This window comes from Psittacula echo (genome assembly GCF_963264785.1).
Source record: "Psittacula echo genome assembly, chromosome: 3".
Classification (NCBI taxonomy): domain Eukaryota; kingdom Metazoa; phylum Chordata; class Aves; order Psittaciformes; family Psittacidae; genus Psittacula; species Psittacula echo.
The window spans coordinates 37,470,728-37,489,766 of record NC_137736.1 but is presented as its reverse complement, the minus strand read 5'-3'; the positions used below and the strand labels follow the sequence as shown (position 1 = coordinate 37,489,766).

Genomic DNA, 19,039 nt, shown 5'->3' with positions numbered 1-19,039 from the left:
TCCTTCTGATATAAGAACTGCAAGAAGAGACCTTGATATTGGTAGCTCATGAAAACAGTTTTCTGTAACTTGGAAGATGACACATGCTTTTTATTCATTGCATTGCAGCTTATGGACAAACACAGTGGAACTGGAAGTATTCCCTTACATTTTCCCTTTAGGTCTTACAAAAAATTAGTTATGGCTATGTCCCTTTTTCTGGTATTTAATAACAATTAAATTATCTTAAAAATAAACTCGACTGGGTTGTTAGCTGATAAAATGCAGCCACGTTCCTAAAATCTATTCCACAGACATTTTCATTAATGACATCTAGTATGACACCAGAGCTTGCTATCATAAGCTCCCTTACATGTCTCTCTAATAATCTTTTATCTGCTCAAAAGAACACTGTAGTTATAATCTTTCTAAACAACACAAGTCTATCTTTGACTTACATCAAAAGATTGGGACTGGTCTACTTTCAATTCCCGAGACTTAGTTTAACTTCCTTACAAAAATACCCTTTCTCACAAAAATCAGTTTACACACACTGGAAAAAAAAGATGTCTTTTAAGTTAAAAAAATTCTGTAGTCCCAAAGAAAGCAAAAGCTGCATCCTAGAAGGCAGGCTTTGAAGACATTGAGGGAGAAAATTCCCTTTTGTGTTGTCCTGGGGCTACACTATCTGTGCTTACTAAGCACAGCTATACCAGTGTAAAAAGGAAAGCAAAATGGCACAAATACATGAAAGCAAGAAAAAGTTTCTAGAACATTGGTAACCCCTGAATATTTTTAGATACAGCAACTCCTATTTTAGGAGGAAAAAGAGAGAGTTATCATCACAGATATTGAAGAGCTTTTGCATAATGGCTGAGGGTTTAGATTAAGGGAAGAGTCCTGTCGGATGAACTTTACTACAGTTACATCACTTTCAGTGTTGATGTGTTTTTTCTAGAGGAAAGCTGTTCTTTTTTGGTTTAAATGAGAAAGTACTCCAAGCAACACAAAGAAAGATAAAAGATTTCTGCTCTTGAACATCAGGGTCATTTACATAGCGATTTACACTAGTAATTAGTATATTCTGCAAGGGTACTGTGGTAATACATATTACCTAGGTACAGAAAGATTAATAAGTATTCCACTTTCTGTAAGTATAAGGCAGTGTGTTTACAGTGTTGCAGAAATTTTAAGGTGTACTTAGCATGGAAATGACTTAGAAGCACAGGGGGGTTTAGGTCAGTAAAAGAACCTTAGTGCCATAATAGGTTGTATTTAATAGAGATTTTCCTTTTTAGACGTGCTAAACAACAAATACAGGAATTGCCATGCTGAAAGGGAAATAATTGACTATGTTAAGCTGAATTAATGTTTTTTACTAAAAATTAGGAAAAGCATGCGAAAGTGAACGGGTTGGGTTTTATACTGCTCAAACCTGTCCATACAGAGAGCTTCTATTTAATTTAGGAGACAACTGAAAAATAGGTACTGCCTGTAATTTATTATTATCAGCATTACAAAACAAAACTTATCCATAGGGCACATAGATAACTTAAATATGTAAATAAACATTTTTTTACAAGGGATTTATAGCCCAGTTCAAACAGACAACATTGTTAACTTTCCCATAACACATATGGGTGACATAGTAAAGTTGAAGAAATAAAATCTTGCAAGTGAATCATAGGAGTGCTGTAGATGGGACTATGCTTCAGGTAGGGAAGGGAAAAGAATTGCCAGATAACAGATATAGTTTGTTGCATAAGGATTTAAATGGAAGATGGGAAGAGATACGGAGTTAGTTAAGGAGAAATCTTGAAACAAGTAGTAGCACTGTGACCTTCCATACAAATGAAGTGGAATTACTCTGTGTATCCCTGAAAGCAAGAGGAATTTGAAACTGAAAGTAGCAAGTGCTAAAAAAAGGGCTGCAAATTGGAAGTGACAGTTGAGAAAGAGTTAAAAAAAAAAAAAAAAAAAAAAAAAAAAGAATGAAGGCAGACTGATATGGCAGAAGTTGAGATGGATGAGGCAAAAGATACAGAGAATTATTAGACTGATGATGCTTAAGAAAGAAACTTCTAGAAGTACTGTAAACAGAACAGAAAGGAATGAAAACATTTTCACATAAAAAAGCAAAAACTAGACCAGCACTGACAACTGCATGGAGGCTGAGCACATGAATGATGTGCGGGATCATGGAACAGTGAATAGTAACAGAAAAGGAAGGATATGACAAATCTGGGGAAAAGCACAGGATTTTTTTCCAAGTTGAACTTGAGGTTTCTTAAAGAAACTGTAGTCTGAAAGAAAGTACACTATATCTGACTATCTTCAGAAGAGCAGCTGAAACAGAAGAAATGGAAGAAGTTGCTCAGTGAGAATATGAAGAAGAAAAGTGAGAGAATCATAAACAAAAGCGTAGGAACTCTCATTAAACAAAGCAGTGGCTGAGGTACTGAAAATTTGAGAAACAGGAAAAGTAAAGAAGGGAGTGACCCTTCCATTAAGGAAACAGTAGCTTAACTCAATTCTCTTTGAAAAGATGTATCTAGGTGTCTCAGTTAATAAGATACTTGGATATTTCAAGGGTATTAGTAACATCAGGAAGGGAATGGAAGCTGTTAGCATGCTTATGTTAGATTTGCTTTTTAATTTGAAGAGCATAGAAAAGCCAAGTTGATGCAGACCTTTAAGTAAATAGATTAAGAAATCTGAGTTTCTGAAGAAACATGGCACTGAGAGGAGGTTACTCGTTTTGAAGAAAAAATAATAAAACTAACAAAATCTTTTGCTCTGGTCTCCTACTCTGGCAATGAAAGCACCAGAAAATTGATTGGGTCTTCATCTGTGTAGGCTGATTAAAGCATAACCCTATTGTCTGGAACAATATGGAAGGCAGCTAGAGGAAATAAAATCCACAGAAAACAAAACACAGTCAAAAAATATACATATGCATCAAGATATTGATGTTTTATGCAATAATTACAATGAAATATTAAAATATAGAAAAGAGTCACATATGAAAACTAGTAAGATTTTGCTATTAAACAGCAGAGTGTTCTGACAGAAATTGCCTAAGAAACGTAGGGGAGCATTGACGATGCTGTAGTAAATCCTTAATTGCTTTCACATACATTTCAATCCTGATAGCATTTTTATTTGATTCTTTTGTCAAGCATGGAAGAATTATGCCAAAGATTGTATTAAGGTGGAAAATTCTTTGCTCTTTTCAATTCTATTTTGATCAAATCAGTGTAAGCTCCTATTTAGTAACATTTAGAGGGATTTAATAGTCAGTATATGTATGCACTACGTTACGCATTACAAGCAATTTAGCTTAACTGTGTGCATTTATAATGTTAACAAGTCTTTAGTGAAAGATTATATTTGAGTTCTTGTTTTGCAGGCCAGTCTGTGTGAGAATAACAGAACTCTGCAATAAAACATGCATAATATTATATAACTTCAAAGGAAAACTTCTTACCTCCAGCAACTAGCCCAGACTCTCCTAACTGAATTGCTACCCCGAAGCCACCAAGCTTCACTGGGGCTGAATTCTCTTTTGAGGCAAGCAGTACACAGTGTGGCTGAAAAGACAAAAACCCAGAAAAATTATCTTACCATTTGAGAAATAAAATTGGCATTTTAGAACTTGATTTCATAAATTTGCAAACAGAAGTTAGTTTTTATTTATTTATTTCAGTATTTCTTAATTTCAGGTATTTTTTTTTTCTCTGGGATGGTCTCATCTTTGTTCACTGGCTTCCCTTGCAATTGTCCCAGGCATAGCAATATTCTTTCAGGACTTACCAGAATTCACAAGGAACACAAAGTGAAATCATAATAAAATGGAGACAAAAAATAACACTTGTAATTTCTTTTTACTTTTCATCCTTAAGCTTTCAAGGGGTGGGGTGGGGGGGCTGGGAAGGGGAATTGTTTAGGCTTCTAAACTGATTCCAGGTACAGTCATCTTTGATTTTCCACTGTCTTTCCACTAGTGAGGTGTAACATATAAAAATGGAATAATATTACACAACAATTTGGGTGGATACTGACTGTCGTAGGATGAAGCAACATATAGACATAATCCGTTCAAGCACAATTTAATATATAATACACATAGCCAAACTACTGCATTTGATACAGAACGACTTCCTGCCTCATTTTGCAGTCAACCATTATTTAAAAGGGAGAATATCAATTGTGTATACTGCTTCTTGAGAATACATTACTGCTTAAATTACAAACCTTGCACCTCAAACTAGTGCAAAAGAGCTACAACAAGCTCGATCTGACTACCTAAAAACATTATCTGCTATCAGTCATGTTTTCCTCTAAAAAGCTTCAATTATACAAGACAATCACCTTCAAGTAAGAATGCACAGAGGCTGTTTACAAGTCTAACTGAAATGTGCAGAATCCCATAAAAGCTTCATTCCTAAACAGATGATATATTAATAAAATTAACATGGAAATTATAATTTCAAATACTAAGGAGAATACTAAGTCAAGACAATGTTCTTTAGATGATCATTAAATTTAGGCTACCATATACCAGGATTTCTAGAATCCATTTCTAAATTTGCAATTTATAAATGTAACTTTCAATCCCTTTCACCCTATTTAAAATAATATTACCAGATGGTATCATCTCAGCATATTATATTCCACTTCTGCCTCACTGAAATTCTTAAGCCATACCACTTAGGGCATTTTCACAATCTCTCATCGCTGCCATTCTGAGTGGAAAAAAGATCAACCACAAACTTCTAACCCCAGGCAAGAAGGTAGATGGAACAACTACACCAACATAAGCAAAATGTACCATTTTACTGTTGATTTATCTTTAATCAACTTCCACGACAATATTAAAAAGATGAGAGAATGCACCAACATAATTGTCATCCAAAAAGGAAGCCACTGACACTGCTCACCGGAAACAGTTTCTGAGAAAAAAATAAAATAAAAAAATCCAAATCTTCAACTCAGAGAAAATTTTATTATAGAATGTCTCCCAGCAAACCCCAAATTAACAGCAAAATTGATCTTTCCAATAAACTGAGTTTTGCTAGTTAAAACACATTTAAAAAAAACCAGTTGCAACACTAGTTAAACTTCCCCTTGTTGCTAATTGCACTATGTCAGCTGATTCTCATCACTTTCATAGAGAAGCTGGTGCTTTAGCTTTCTAATAAGAGGACTTGCATGTTACTCCTCACTGTCCTTCACTAGTGGTTTTGAAAATCAGCAGAAGTTCTCAATATATAAATGGTAAGTGTCTTCTTTTATACTTCACCCATATTAAACCAGATTTCTATTAAAATTTCATTTAACTGCAAAGGTACTACTGACCTTCAAACTCTTTCTTAAGTACACCTAGGGTTAAGCATGCCTGTTTGCTTCCAGGTGACAAAACTTATGATAGTGAAAAGTTATATTTCTAATGCATGTGCAATGTAATAGATTTTTTGCTCCCATTGACCTAAAACTTGCCAATACTTTGCAAGTCATATGTCAATCATTTTTACAGAAAAGCATCATAACAAGAAATTCTAGCAGTAGATAGGTTTCAAGATGTATTTGAAAGCATCACATTTTTTTAATGAAACTTTCAAAATTATGTCTTGCCTGGATAATATGAAAACAGGAATATTTTTTAAACTGCTAACATATTTTACAAATTCAGTACAATTGTAAGGTTAACCTACATAGCACAGTTAAAATATTTTAGTCTGTCCTCTCAATAATTCAGATTCTGTGTGTGCATTAATTCTTACTAAGATTTTTACCTAAAGTGCTCCCATTTTCACTGCTGTAGCCATGTCACACATTTAAATGTAAGTTTGCATTTTTTAGACCAGGCATGCAAATGAAAAACTATTTTAACACCAATTCTAAAGTTTTTGTGGGATTAGGAGAAAAAAGCTTGCTCCTTTAAAATGAAAAAATCAAAGCAAACTTATTTATGGAATCTTTTATTACTACAAAATACAAACTGAGGACAAAGTTGTATCATTACTAATCAGTCAACCATCTCTCTAAACAGCTAGTTCTGATTCTGCTCTCCTAACCACACACTTTTTTGTTTTTCCTTCTTTGGTCAAAAATGATTTCTGACTTCCACATTGTACCTTCCTGGTCAAAAGTAAGCTTAGTGAAATAAAAAACTTTGAAATTAAAACAAAGGAAACAACAAAAACAAGGAAAATATGAAAACAGTGTTACTGCATTAATGTGATTTCCAGCTAATATTAGTTTCTTTGCATAATATTGATTTGTGAACAGTTAAGGAAAAAAACCTTAAATTCACATGAAGATATAAAGTATTAAAAACAAGCTCACAGTGTTACTTCTAACAGATTACATAGCCAAATAAATATTAATTTACAATTGCTTTTCTAATTGAAAACTGGTGACTTGTATGTGAGAGATCCTGGGTAAGTATTTAAAAATAATACTGATGAGTTTAGAATTGTTGTGATATATTTCTATGTACTTTGTATCAACACTGAGAATACTTCACTTACCTATGCTTATCCGTTCTTGTATCTTAATTAAAAAGCTTTCTGTGTTAGAAAGACAAATCCTAATGTCTGAACTTAAAAAAATTATTTGTACTTATAGAAAAAAAAAAATTATAAAGTTTGCAGCAAACCATAACAGTTGATTGTTAAAACAATAAAAACAGTTATAAAGATATAACTACAAAAATGGTTGTCTGTGTGAGCATTCCATACCATCTGTTCTTGTGCACTTCTTGTGAACTAAAACAGGGAACTGGTTATTCTAGACTTACACTGTATCACGATACCTATCTGAAAGTCCTTCTACTCAGCTACAACGATACTTCAGTGCATTTACTTGTTTTAGCGATTTCATTTAATGTTTATATCACATAAGACTGTATGCAATAAAGCAAACAAACACATGAAAATGATCCAGTGATGATTTAATTCTTACGATTTCTCTTTGCACTCCTACAGAACAGCTAAAAAAATCCTCACAAATGATGGGTGCAGCTTCAGCTGATTTACTGACCATTATTTCATACAAGGAGGACTTTTGGAGTAACCTACCTAACCTAGCCATAAATGCCTCAGAAATTCAAAACAATGCCACTTGTCCCTTAGATGACAACTCACTGTCACTTGCTTTGATAGTTTTTTACTCTATTATTTTTGTCGTTGGATTGGTTGGAAATATTATAGCTCTGTTTGCTTTCCTGTGCATTCATCAGAAAAGGAATTCTATCCAAGTTTACTTGCTAAATGTAGCCGTTGCAGACCTTCTGCTGATCTTCTGTCTTCCCTTCCGAATACTCTATCATGTTACCAAAAATACCTGGATGTTTGGACTGATTTTATGCAAGATTGTAGGAACTCTATTTTATATGAACATGTATATTAGCATAGTACTGCTGGGACTAATTAGTCTAGATCGTTATGTAAAAATAACTAAGTCTGTGAAGCGCCCTAAAATGTTAACTACTAGACGAAGTATACATATCTGTTGCATGGTGTGGGCAATTGCACTAACAGGATTTATAATAGTAGTTGCACCATCTTTCTTTAAGAGTGAGAACAGCAATTCTACTATGTGCTTTCATTACCGAAATAAACACAATGCAAAGACAGAGGCAATTTTAAATTATGTTATTGTAATAATTTTTTGGATAGTTTTTTTCCTTTTGATACTTTCGTATGTTAAAATTGCCAAGAACCTCCTGAAAATTTCGAGGAAAAGAGCAAATTTTCCCAATGCAGGAAAATACACCCAGACAGCAAGGAACTCCTTCATTGTGCTCATTATTTTCACCATCTGTTTTGTTCCTTACCACATATTCCGGTTTGTCTACATTACATCACAGTTACAAAATCCATCTTGTTATTGGAAGGAAATCATTCACAAATGCAATGAGGTGATGCTCATATTCTCATCTTTTAACAGCTGCTTAGACCCAGTTATGTATTTCCTAATGTCCAGAAGTGTTCGTAAGACTGTATTCCAACTTATCTGCAGAAGACTTCATGGAGATTCAGGCCTAGCACTGGAAAGTACTTCAGAAATAAAACTTGGACAATATACACAAGAGCGATTTTCTACTACCACTCCCCACTCAAGTTCTTTAAAGAAGAAATCTCTGATTTGATTGTTTAAAGGAAAGGAAAATAATTTCTCTCTCTTGCTTCAGGATTTATATCAATTCATCATCACATCAACTTAAGATTACCAAATGCTATACTGTACAGCTACTAATCCTGCCTCTTTCTTCCTGGTAAAAAAAAAAAAAGAGAAGTCTTACTTCTGTTTGTGAAAATAAGAAGTTGCTTTTCAGAAGTACTTCACTCTTGTTTATCCAAGAAAACAAAATAGGAAGTTCTCAGACATCTTCTGTTGGACTAAACTAGAACACTAACTCTTTAAGGAGATTTCCATGAAGTGGACTGAACCTGTATAAGGAATCTTGTATATAGACATTAATATAATAAACTTCTGTATGTAAATAATGAATTTTGCAAAAAATAATGTGTCCTATTCAAAAGAGCTATATAAATCATTACAGATTTTATGTACTTCTCTGTTTTAATAGGTTTCAAATACATCAGCATTTTAACTACGTTTATAGAAGTATTTTTTTCCAAAAAAATATTTGACAGTTCAGTAACATGTGTGGTTTGAAAATGAGGAAGAATACAACTGCCATTAATTCAGTTATAATTATAGAAGATACACATAATTTCATTAAATAGCAAGCATTTTATCCCAAGAACAACTTAAATATCTTGACATGACAGGCTAGAAAGGTGAACCAATTAAACACTAGGTGTTAAACTCCATAAAATCAGGATTTTTTTATCCTGAACACATACAAGCAGTATTACTCAAGTAAGCTGATGTAAAGAAGTCAGTTTTAATATTACTACCAGTAACTTCTCTGATGGATCATGCTACTTTTTATGCCAAACCTGTGCCAAAATTTGTGGATTTTTACTAATTCTGTACAATATTCTGGTTTTACAGAAGTTACTCATAAAACTCATACTGAGCAAAGTAAACATAACACTTCTGCTATATAAACTTGGCTTAATTTTTATGTGATTTTACTTCATTCAGTTTTGGTGAAATTGGGTATAAACATGTCAAATGAATTACAGTGACCATCCAGTGGGGTTTTTTGTTTGTTTTTTAAACAAGAAAAAGGGTAGGATTTCTTAATGTTCAATTCCTATGAGCATGTAATTTTTATATAAGTACAATGGTAACTGGATTTTTTTTTGGCAAGTAAGATATTTGTACAATGACTTCTGACTGATTCTCACAATAATTGCATTGTACTTTTTTCAGGATCCTTATCAACCTGTCGTCTTTTTGTGTGTATGCTGATGTAAGAACTGTTTTGGCTCTGTATTTGTAAAGTGCATGGAATAGCATGTTCCTTATCCTTTGCAGTTCTCCCATGCAGTATAATAGTTCTACATAGTTACATCAACTCTGGGAAATCTAGTGGAGTTTATAAACCATCATTTCACAAGATACATATATTATCTCGTCATTCTTTCCTTGCCTGTATTTTTTCTACTATAAGTAGTTGGTTAATGACACTGATCACCAGGCCAGGGTGGGAACATGAGAGAGGATGGATACGAACATCTCAGTGTGGCTTGAACAAAATTTGAATTCTAAAATTCTTTTGAAGGAAGTGTTCTGTTAAAACCAGAGCTTTTATTTATAAAGAAAGCAATTTATGAACACTACATGATTGCAAAAATAGACTAAGAACTCTTCGGAAGATCAACAGTACAGGGCTTCAATGAAACGAATGAGACTTTTAAAACCAAAGGCAAATAGGAATATGTTCCACAGGACAAAAAAAGACCTTAGTATTCTGGGCCTACTTTTGTAAAATATGTAATGCTTATTTGGTTACTATGATATTATTTTGGAAGCAACTAAATACATAAAAGGACAACAGGAAAATAGTCATGCGGTACAAGTTCAAGATTCTGGTCCATCATGTGAATAGTATTACGTGGGCTTTTTTGTTTTTAATGATTTTAACAGTGTAATCTAGTTAGTGTGTTCTTATTTGTATTGATCAGATGTGTTCTGCATGACAGCTGTTCTCCACGGACCGTAGAGAAGGAGCACCAAGGAAGCTATGCACAGTCTCAATGGACAAGGTTTCAGAAAAAAACCCACATTTTAGAAGAAATATTGAAAAGTAACACTTTCCCAGGACTACACATTAATGATATACTTTAAATACTTCAATATAGAACCATCTTTTGCTTAAATCAGCCTCTGTGCATAAGCAGCAAATATGACCCAAATTTTACAAAGACATTTCAGGAGCTAGGAGTTGGTATTAGGCAAATTCATAGCACCTATAAAGACAAATAAAATTAGGCAAGCTTCTATGTATAAGGCACCCTAGGCAAAAGCAAGTAGATTCGTTTGAGGGAAGCCACATCCTAGAAAAATCAGTAACAGAGGAGAGTTCTCAGAGAGAGCTGAGAAACACTGGGGTAAAGGCGATATGGTATAATTGGATTTCAGCAAAGTCATTTAATGAAGGCTCTAAGAAATGGTAAGATGTTAGATGTTAATTCTTGTTTTAGAAATGGTTCAAAATTGGAAAGAAAGCTTAGAAATACATCGTCATTTTTCTTCATCATATTCCCAGAGAACCTGCAAATAGATATATTTATGAACACATTTAATACTATGATCTGGAATGAGTAAGAGTAAGGAGATGACAAAGTTTTCAAACAACACACAGTTATTCAGGGTGGTCAAGCCTAAGAAAAATTCAAGGTATAACTCTGCTCAACAGCAATGAAAGAGCAAAGAAACTATTAAAATTAGGAGGAAAAACCTGAGAAGTCATAATTGTGATAATAATTTATATGATACAGATTCTATACAGACTACATTAAATAAATTAACTCTTCACCTCAGAAATGAAAATCTGAAAGGGAACACAACTCTGCAACAGCAGGTATGGCACAGAAGAGGGGAACCGGTATGACTGTACCATCTTTATCAGAGTATGACATTAATGGAGTAGCAGTTAGAACAAAAAAACAACCTTAAAAAGCAAACCAGACAAGTGAAAACACTGACGAATTTCCACAGCTATGTAAATCATTGCTTCAAGATGTTAAAAGTTGGATGTATCAACTAGCTTAGAAAGGGATCTGAAACCAGACAGCACTGTCATGTAGGAAACATCTTCCTCCTCTCCCCCAATTTATTAAACTCTATCTCAAACCATAAATTTTCTTACTTTTACCTTACCAATTCTCTCCCCAGCTCACTGTTAGGGGAGTAAACAAGTAGCTGTGTGGGGCTTTGCTGCCTGCTGGGATTAAACCACAACAACCCATTTTGCACCTAACATGGTGCTCAAAGGGCTCACCATAACGACAGACTTGACCGCAGCATGTAAAAGGGAGCTGGAGAGAGCATCAGAAGCAGCAGCCTGTTCTGTAGCAGAGCAGCCGCAAGAACAGGAGGGGGAGAGACAGAAATCATAAACACGTTTTCACACTTTTACCCTTCTGATTCTCTTCCTACTGAGGGGGACTGAGTGAGTGGCTGAGAGGCTTACCTGCCTACTAGGGTTAAACTGCAACATCAACCTTTATTTTCACACTGAAATTAACTGTAATTATGGTTTTAACTTGAAGATTGATATTTTTCATGGGGGCAGAGAAGTTTTCTGTTTTGTTTTTTCTTCTTTTTTTTTTTTTTTTTTTTTTTTTTTCGGATAACATAACATGAGAAAATTTAGTTGAACAATTTCCCTCACAACATCAGTCAATGAAACCACAAAAGAGGAGCTCAACTTACATCACTGATAAACAAGTGAGAGTCATATTAGACCTGGAAATAGAAAGTTCCCATATGGATGCTTTATTTTAATGCTCTCTCTGAAACCACATACAGAATCAAGGTGGAGAGGATGGAGTTGTGTTGCACAATACAGAAGAAGTGTATGGAGAAAAAGAACCCACTGATAATGTTTTAACAATCAAAATACATTTTCAATGTAATCTCTATAGCACTGGGAACTCTATGCCAGCCTTTTTTTCCATCACTTAAACAAAATCCCAACTGTCAAATCCAAGAGAAAGGAGAAGGTGCTACAAAGCTGTCACCATTCACTGCATGTAGAGTGAATCAGTAGGAAGAATCCTTGCACAGGAAGTTGCTTTTACTGCTACATTTTAGCTTATTAGTTTTGCTTTATTACTTTTGCGTTTTCACAAAGGCGTAAGAACCTGGAAAAGCCAAAAAAGCTGTTACACGCAAATGTATTTAACTTGGAAAAACACAAATGATAGTGTGGTGCTGAAAAACACAGAGAAAGATTCCTATTTGACTAAGATGACCAACAGAGTTTTCACATTAAAAACTGATTTCTGAAATTAAAAGTGAAATACATCATGACCAATACACAGCCACTGCTTTTTTAGAAGCAAATGCAAAGAGACCTCTGGGGGCTGTACAAAGAAAGTCACTGGGGAAAAAATACAGAATAAATATGTTGAAAGACTATTTTTGTTAGTACTGTCAACTTGAAACTAAATTTTCCTGTCTAAAAAATAGTTTGGTTTGTGTTTTGCCTATGTAAAACAACTACCCAGAGCCTGTGAAACACTTAACTTTGCATATTTTATGACAACCAAAGAAGTGAAGCTATGATTATAACATATCCCCATTCCTACATCCCTAAAGATGCCACAGTTACACCGCATATGCTTGTAATTCACCAAACAATGTTAAGAACTTTCATTCTGGGACTATTTTGCTGAATCTAAACTGGTGAAAATAAATCATTAGTGAACAGCAAGCACAGAGCTCAAACCTGGTGAATATTTTAACTTCCTGATTCAGCACAGAGTCAACAAGAGTAGATTTAAACATGATCTTAGCTGATTTTGCTTTGATAATTACTTCTTATAATATGCAACACATAGTGACTAGAGCTAAAATCCTCATTATATCAAGTCAGAAGAGCTGCCCACACACTGGGTCACGCCTACATGGAAAGCTGATGAGCAGGCAGAGAAGAACCACGATACTCTGCAATAACTCTCCCCATAGAGATGGCCAACTGAAAATGGTTATTTTGTAGTGCATCTGCCTCAGAATTTATGCAGTCAAAAAAACCTTCCAATTGTAATGTTTAAATCCACCACAAAACTAAGCACCAAAATCAAAGTTCTAGGCAAGTTACTTGGTAATTTATTTTTTTTTTAATAAAATATGGATTGCACTTGTGTAGTAGCCAGTGCATCTTGAAGACTTCTCTTAGCATTAAATGCCATACAGTAGTTCAAATTCCAAGTATATGAAATTAAATCTCAAATTAAAGGCTGCTGCATGTTTGCTGAATGCTATACCTTTGCTCAGTACGATTCATCCTCAGCTTCCATAGTAGCCATGCCCAGGATCGCACACTTTTATGTGCCCTACCCTCAGCAGTTGCCTTCTATCCTTCAAGATACAGGGACTGAGTGCATCTATTGGATCTTCCACAGCACAGAGAACGAGGTCTGCTATGGGAGCCATAGGTAACTGAGCTGCTACCTTTTTCCATCCTGTAAGGAGCAACTGGTGCCAACAGATTATATACTCAGTCGAACAACAGGAACAGTCCTGTTCTCCACTTGGTTTGTAACAGGCATAAGGAGATAAGGGGCTGATTGAGCTATCTTCTATCATCTCAAGCAGGCAGAGGGAACAGGAAGTGGCCAGGCAGCCTGCAAGTGGACCACTCTGTCATATATAATTATATTACAATACATGCTAAGTATGAGTTATAGAAGGCTAGCTTAAATACCTTTCACCCCTTGGAATGTCTCTGGTTTTGTGGTTTCAGGCCACAAAATAAGTTGCCTTCATACATTGGCAAAATGCAACATATGCTGCCTACTGGCATATAAAATTTAGTAAGATGTTTAACTCAGAAAGTGACCAGTAACTTCGAGTACAGAAAATATAAATAATTGAGAAGAAGAATGCATGTGAAAGTCATTATGATGAACTTAAGAGTGAATTGTATGAAAGATGCACTTGTACTATTTGAATATCATCAAATATATTTTACATAAAATACGCCATTTATATGTTAGGTGAATGGCAATAGTTCACTAAAAGAATCATGAAGGTGATCACTACAGCTTAGAACCGATATTTCTGAAGTTTTGTGTTTGTTTTGGTTTTTTTTTTTAAAAAACCCACTTACAATATCCCATTCCTTTTTCACTCATCTCACTAACCAGTTACAAAATGAAATGTGATAGACTGTAATTCACTACAATAACCTATTATAATAGGATGATTCAGTGAAAAATGTAGCGTTATCTCTTTCTACAGCAAGAGTTATGGTCACTGAATTATAAATACTACAGGCTACAGTTAATAACCAACTGAACAATAATAATGAAAAAAACCCTGCTAAATGCAATTGCTCACACTATTTTTCAGCATGCCTCCTCTCAGCAAATGTTCAGGATATGCATGCCTAAACCCGGATGGAACACCACAATAACAAGGACTTCTAAGATTACTTGAAAGACTATAAATATTTAATTAATACAAGACTCTTTCTATTAGAACAAATTTGAATACAATTATACATTCAAAAGTGGAAAAATTAAAACAAGGTATAACTAAATCTAACAGGAACAAGAACTGAAGCACATGTAAATTAACTACAGAACTACAAAATGATTACTAACACTCCACAGCAAGTTTCTCTCACTTAAATTTAATCTTAAATAAGATCAACTATGAAGTCTAAATAGGAGGCCAGCATACCTGTAAATCATTTTGGTAAAAAAATAATAAAATTAATAATGAGACTGAACAATAAAATTCATAGTAGATCACTGAAGGGAATTCTTACAGTGTATGTTTAAACATAAAGCAAAACTAACAAACTAAGAATCTTATCAAAATTGCAGAAGTTTTTATGTGGTATCTCCTCTGTTCTCATAAAGGAACTTATTTATAGCTGTAGAAAAGCCGTATCTGACAATCACAGATGTATCAGAAGGAAATTCAAAGGTCTCAAGTTCTGCAGAACCAGACAGAATTTGACTGATCTGTGGTTATACCTTCCCTGTGGAGGAAGGTAATTGTCCTGTGCACACTTCTGGGTCATCTATATAAAATAACATATTTCTTGGACACAGAGTCAGTTTTTCCCAACTGATGCTTAGAATGCATCAGCTGTAAATTATTTCCACACAATACATCATCCAGCTAGACATGTGAGACGTGTTCACTTGGTCACTCAAATGAGGACAGACATGGTTACAGCACTGTTACATGTGGGCATCAGGAACAGAAGCCAGCTTTGCGGTAGCTCTGCGAGCTGAAGAGAAGTTAAACATAACAAGTGAAAATAACAAGTTTTCATGCATAAAATAGCAACTCTCTCCCATTTCCCTCCCCCCCCCACCCCGAAAGTGGGCAGTCCTAAAGAGAACAAAAGTAACAATTCCTCCACCCCCCAAAGGAATAAAGAACTATATAAAGGACTGTAAGGTGTTTCTGTGCTATAGCTACATGACCAAAGGACTGTTACAATCCCTCTTTCACACTATCTCATTCTTTTAATTTCTCTAATGGAGCTGCATTCTGACCTAATTTCAAAGTCCTTTTTTTGCGCAGATTAACATCATCTTGACTGAACTTTAAATGCCTAGCTGCTTTTTGACCCTGTAAAAGAAAAGTGCACATTCTGAAAACTTATGTCAGAGAGATACTGGTCTAACTATACATTCCAGATTCAAGTATCATCCTTTTCAGTGCAACAGTGGAGATAAAATAGACCTAAGACAGAAAAATTTCCTCTCTGCAAAGGAAGGTGGCTGCAGCTTGTGTAGGTAAGCTTAAAACTACTACTTCTTTGTTTCACCTGACAAATCTGGGCACTGATACAAAGATGACCATTAGACTTCTAAATGACTGAATTAAAAATATTTTGTGAATTTAACTTAATTGTAATGAAAGAATTCACTGCACTTGTTTCAACAATTCATATGAGACTTTGTGTACACTAAAATGCAACAGCTATAAAAGTTGATTTGTAAGCTGTTACACACGGTCTACCACATAATTTTTAAATACGACTTTTACAGCTTTTTGCTATCTTATCAACCGTGTGTTTGGGCTTTTCACTGTAGTGCTCCAAAGAATTCTCTCCGATATCCAAGTTCATTTGGTTACAGCTATTAAAAAAAAAAGTATTATCAGTCTACATCTGAAATACTTTAATTTTCTCAATATGATTTTGTATGGGACAAAAGCTAACTCTGATGCACTTCGCTGAAATAGTATCTGTATGACAAAAAAACCTTTCTTCAGTACAGGTCAGTAAGATGAAATGCTAGTTTTTATGTGTAGTCATTGTATAGAGCTTTGATTTCTTATTTTTAGTTGGAAATTAGGAAAAGATGGAAAACTGAACTTGGAAAAAATAAATATATTGCTGTTTTCAACAACCATTTTGTACGTTCAAAAATACAGACTGAATTATGTATGCAAAATGCACTTGCAAGGTTAGAGCTCTGAATAAAGTAACATTAGATACAGACATCAGCAAAAAATAAATGCATCTAGCCAGATTCCTGCATCATGCACAGTTTATTTTGTACTTAAATGGAGATGCTGGTTACTCCTCTGCATTTTGACAGTTAAAGTAATTCTTCGCACTTATTTTGCCTATTTAACTTAAAATAGCCCAGAAGTGGTTTCCAAAGTAGGTTACAGATGTTTCATAAGATTGAGAAATAAACTAAGACCACACAAGTTATTATTACAGCCTATCTTGAACCTTCTGTTTCCTAATTTATTTTGTTAGATTCTATGCATGTCAGATCTATGGGGTTTGACATTAGCCAGCTTTTCTTCACAAAATCCCAGTGGAAGAGAACATCCAAAAAGTAACCTTATGCAAACTCAAGATGGTAGCCCCAGAGGACAAACAGTAGTTAATAACGCTGAAAAGTTGGTGGGGGAGGAACAGTTAAAATAAGGGAAATGAATAAAAGAGATGTTAGATGCACATTACAGAAGAATAATTCTTTTAATTCTGTTTCAGCTCTGATCATTCAATCAAGAAAAACCAGCATAAATGAGAAATTCAACATGTCTTCTTCAGCCATCACTAGCTACTACTGTAGCTCTACCAGTCATCTACTCTTGCCTATTTCCTGCTGGAAGTTTTGGAAATATTCTTGCTGCCTGGATATTTTCAAGGCAAGCACACGCAAAAAGAACACAATACATTTACCTGGCAAACCTCGTCACTGCAAATTTACTTGTCTGTAGCACAATGCCATTTCTGGCTGCCTATTTTGCAAGAGGGTACCAATGGACTTATGACTGTGTAGCATGCAGAATAGCAAATCACCTTGGGACTCTTATTATGCACGTCAGCATGTATGTTACGATTATAATTTTATGTTCAATTGCTCTAAGTCAGTATGCAACACTGAAGAAAAATAGTGATGCACAATACTCTCAAGCAGTTAATGAAAACTTCTACAGATGTGTACTTGCAAAGTTTCGTCAGCCAAAATTTGCTAAATATTTGTGCATCATTATATGGCTTATTGTGCTCTGCATAACAATAGTAGCCATAATACATAATGTCCAGGCAAGGGCTAACGAAGAATTTCACAGATGCTACAACATCAGCGTAGAAGCTGGTGAATTTGCTGCAATGATTGCAGCTTTTCTTGCCACTTCATGTTTTTTTGTATCTTTTATGACAGTGGTGTTGTCATACTATTCTCTTACCAGACATCTGAATAAAATACAGAAAAATACATGTATTGGAGAAAAACATCTAATTTACAGTACAGTGAAAAGAAACATTTTTGTCATCCAGATGATACTAACTGTCTGCTTTCTTCCATATCATATTTTTAGGCCCATTTTTTATGTACTGCTTACAAATAATGACTGCCCAAGGTTAAACTATTTAGTGGAAATTAAGAATTTCCTTACTTGTCTTGCTGCTGCTAAGAGTAGTTTAGATCCAGTTATAACACTTTTGTTAGATAAAACATTTAAGAAAAGTCTCTATGGCCTGTTTACAAAAGCCACGCCACCGGAACACCACAAACGTAAAACTGGTATTTTCACTGACGAGACTCTCGAAATATGAGGGAATACAGAAAGGTTTTGTTAGAATATAAGTAACAGTAAACTCATTTTAACTATGTATAACCAGACACTGGTATGAAATGGTAAATATTTATGTAAGATTATAACATATTACGTGTATTTTTTTCCAAATGATTTTGCTTGCTATATCAACATTAGCCATAATAAATCCCATGTGTATATCCAAGTAATTTATACAGTGAACTGTATAAACACCTTTATCCATGCAAAAAGACATGCAAAAAGGACAATGCAAACAACATTTTATGTTTGACCTATGGACAGTGCAAGGCAGAAACTAGGCTGAAGTTGCTGACCCAGTGCTTTTTTATTATCAATAAAAGAGTCCCAGGATTTGGACACAGGTTTCCTTTACAAAAAAAGAGGAAAATAAAACACAGATGTTTTCTCTGCAATTGCTGAATCACATATCACAGGCCTAAAGAAGCAGGGACAGAAAGCTACAAAATACATTCAAGATTAACATGTATTTTTTGTTCATGAGTATTTAGATAGAAGGTTGATTCCTCTTTTTTTTTTTTTTTTTTTTTTTTTTTAAATGGGGTATCTCAATAATCCTAGTCTAATCTTGTGAGGTCAATTCTACGGTTTAATTAGGAAGGCATAAATGCTTATTCTTTACAGGTATCCAAAATATATTCAATGATAAACATTTAATGCTTATTAACAGTATAAGAGCAGCGCAAAATAGGAGATTCTGTGGTTGGGTTCTAACTGTGTAAGTTAGAATGTTATGATGACTAACGTAGAGATTTCAGTTACTTAGAATCATTTCTGTAGAAGATACTTAAGACTACATAATGGTCTTTTCCCTGGTACAATCTTCGCAACTAAGATCAAGAGT

The 19,039-nt window shown here is 34.5% G+C and overlaps 3 protein-coding genes across 7 annotated transcripts in view; 2 read left to right on the top strand and 1 right to left on the bottom strand.

Moving 5' to 3' along the window:
* CASK (calcium/calmodulin dependent serine protein kinase) overlaps positions 1-19,039 on the bottom strand; it is a gene marked incomplete at both ends in the record, with an annotated part of 204,646 nt that overhangs the window by 89,315 nt on the left and 96,292 nt on the right. For all 5 annotated transcript variants that reach the window (XM_080613241.1, XM_080613243.1, XM_080613244.1 and 2 more), the window contains one exon: positions 3,467-3,569. In XM_080613241.1, coding sequence (XP_080469367.1) covers positions 3,467-3,569 — 103 coding nt within the window. The remainder of the gene's footprint in view (positions 1-3,466; positions 3,570-19,039) is intronic.
* GPR34 (G protein-coupled receptor 34) lies at positions 6,992-8,263 on the top strand (the record flags this gene model as incomplete). The annotated part of the gene is made up of 1 exon (XM_080612990.1): positions 6,992-8,263. The coding sequence occupies one exon, from the start codon at positions 6,992-6,994 to the stop codon at positions 8,132-8,134; it is 1,143 nt and encodes a 380-aa protein (XP_080469116.1). The 3' UTR covers positions 8,135-8,263.
* GPR82 (G protein-coupled receptor 82) lies at positions 17,138-18,175 on the top strand (the record flags this gene model as incomplete). Its single annotated transcript, XM_080612672.1, has 1 exon — positions 17,138-18,175. The coding sequence occupies one exon, from the start codon at positions 17,138-17,140 to the stop codon at positions 18,173-18,175; it is 1,038 nt and encodes a 345-aa protein (XP_080468798.1).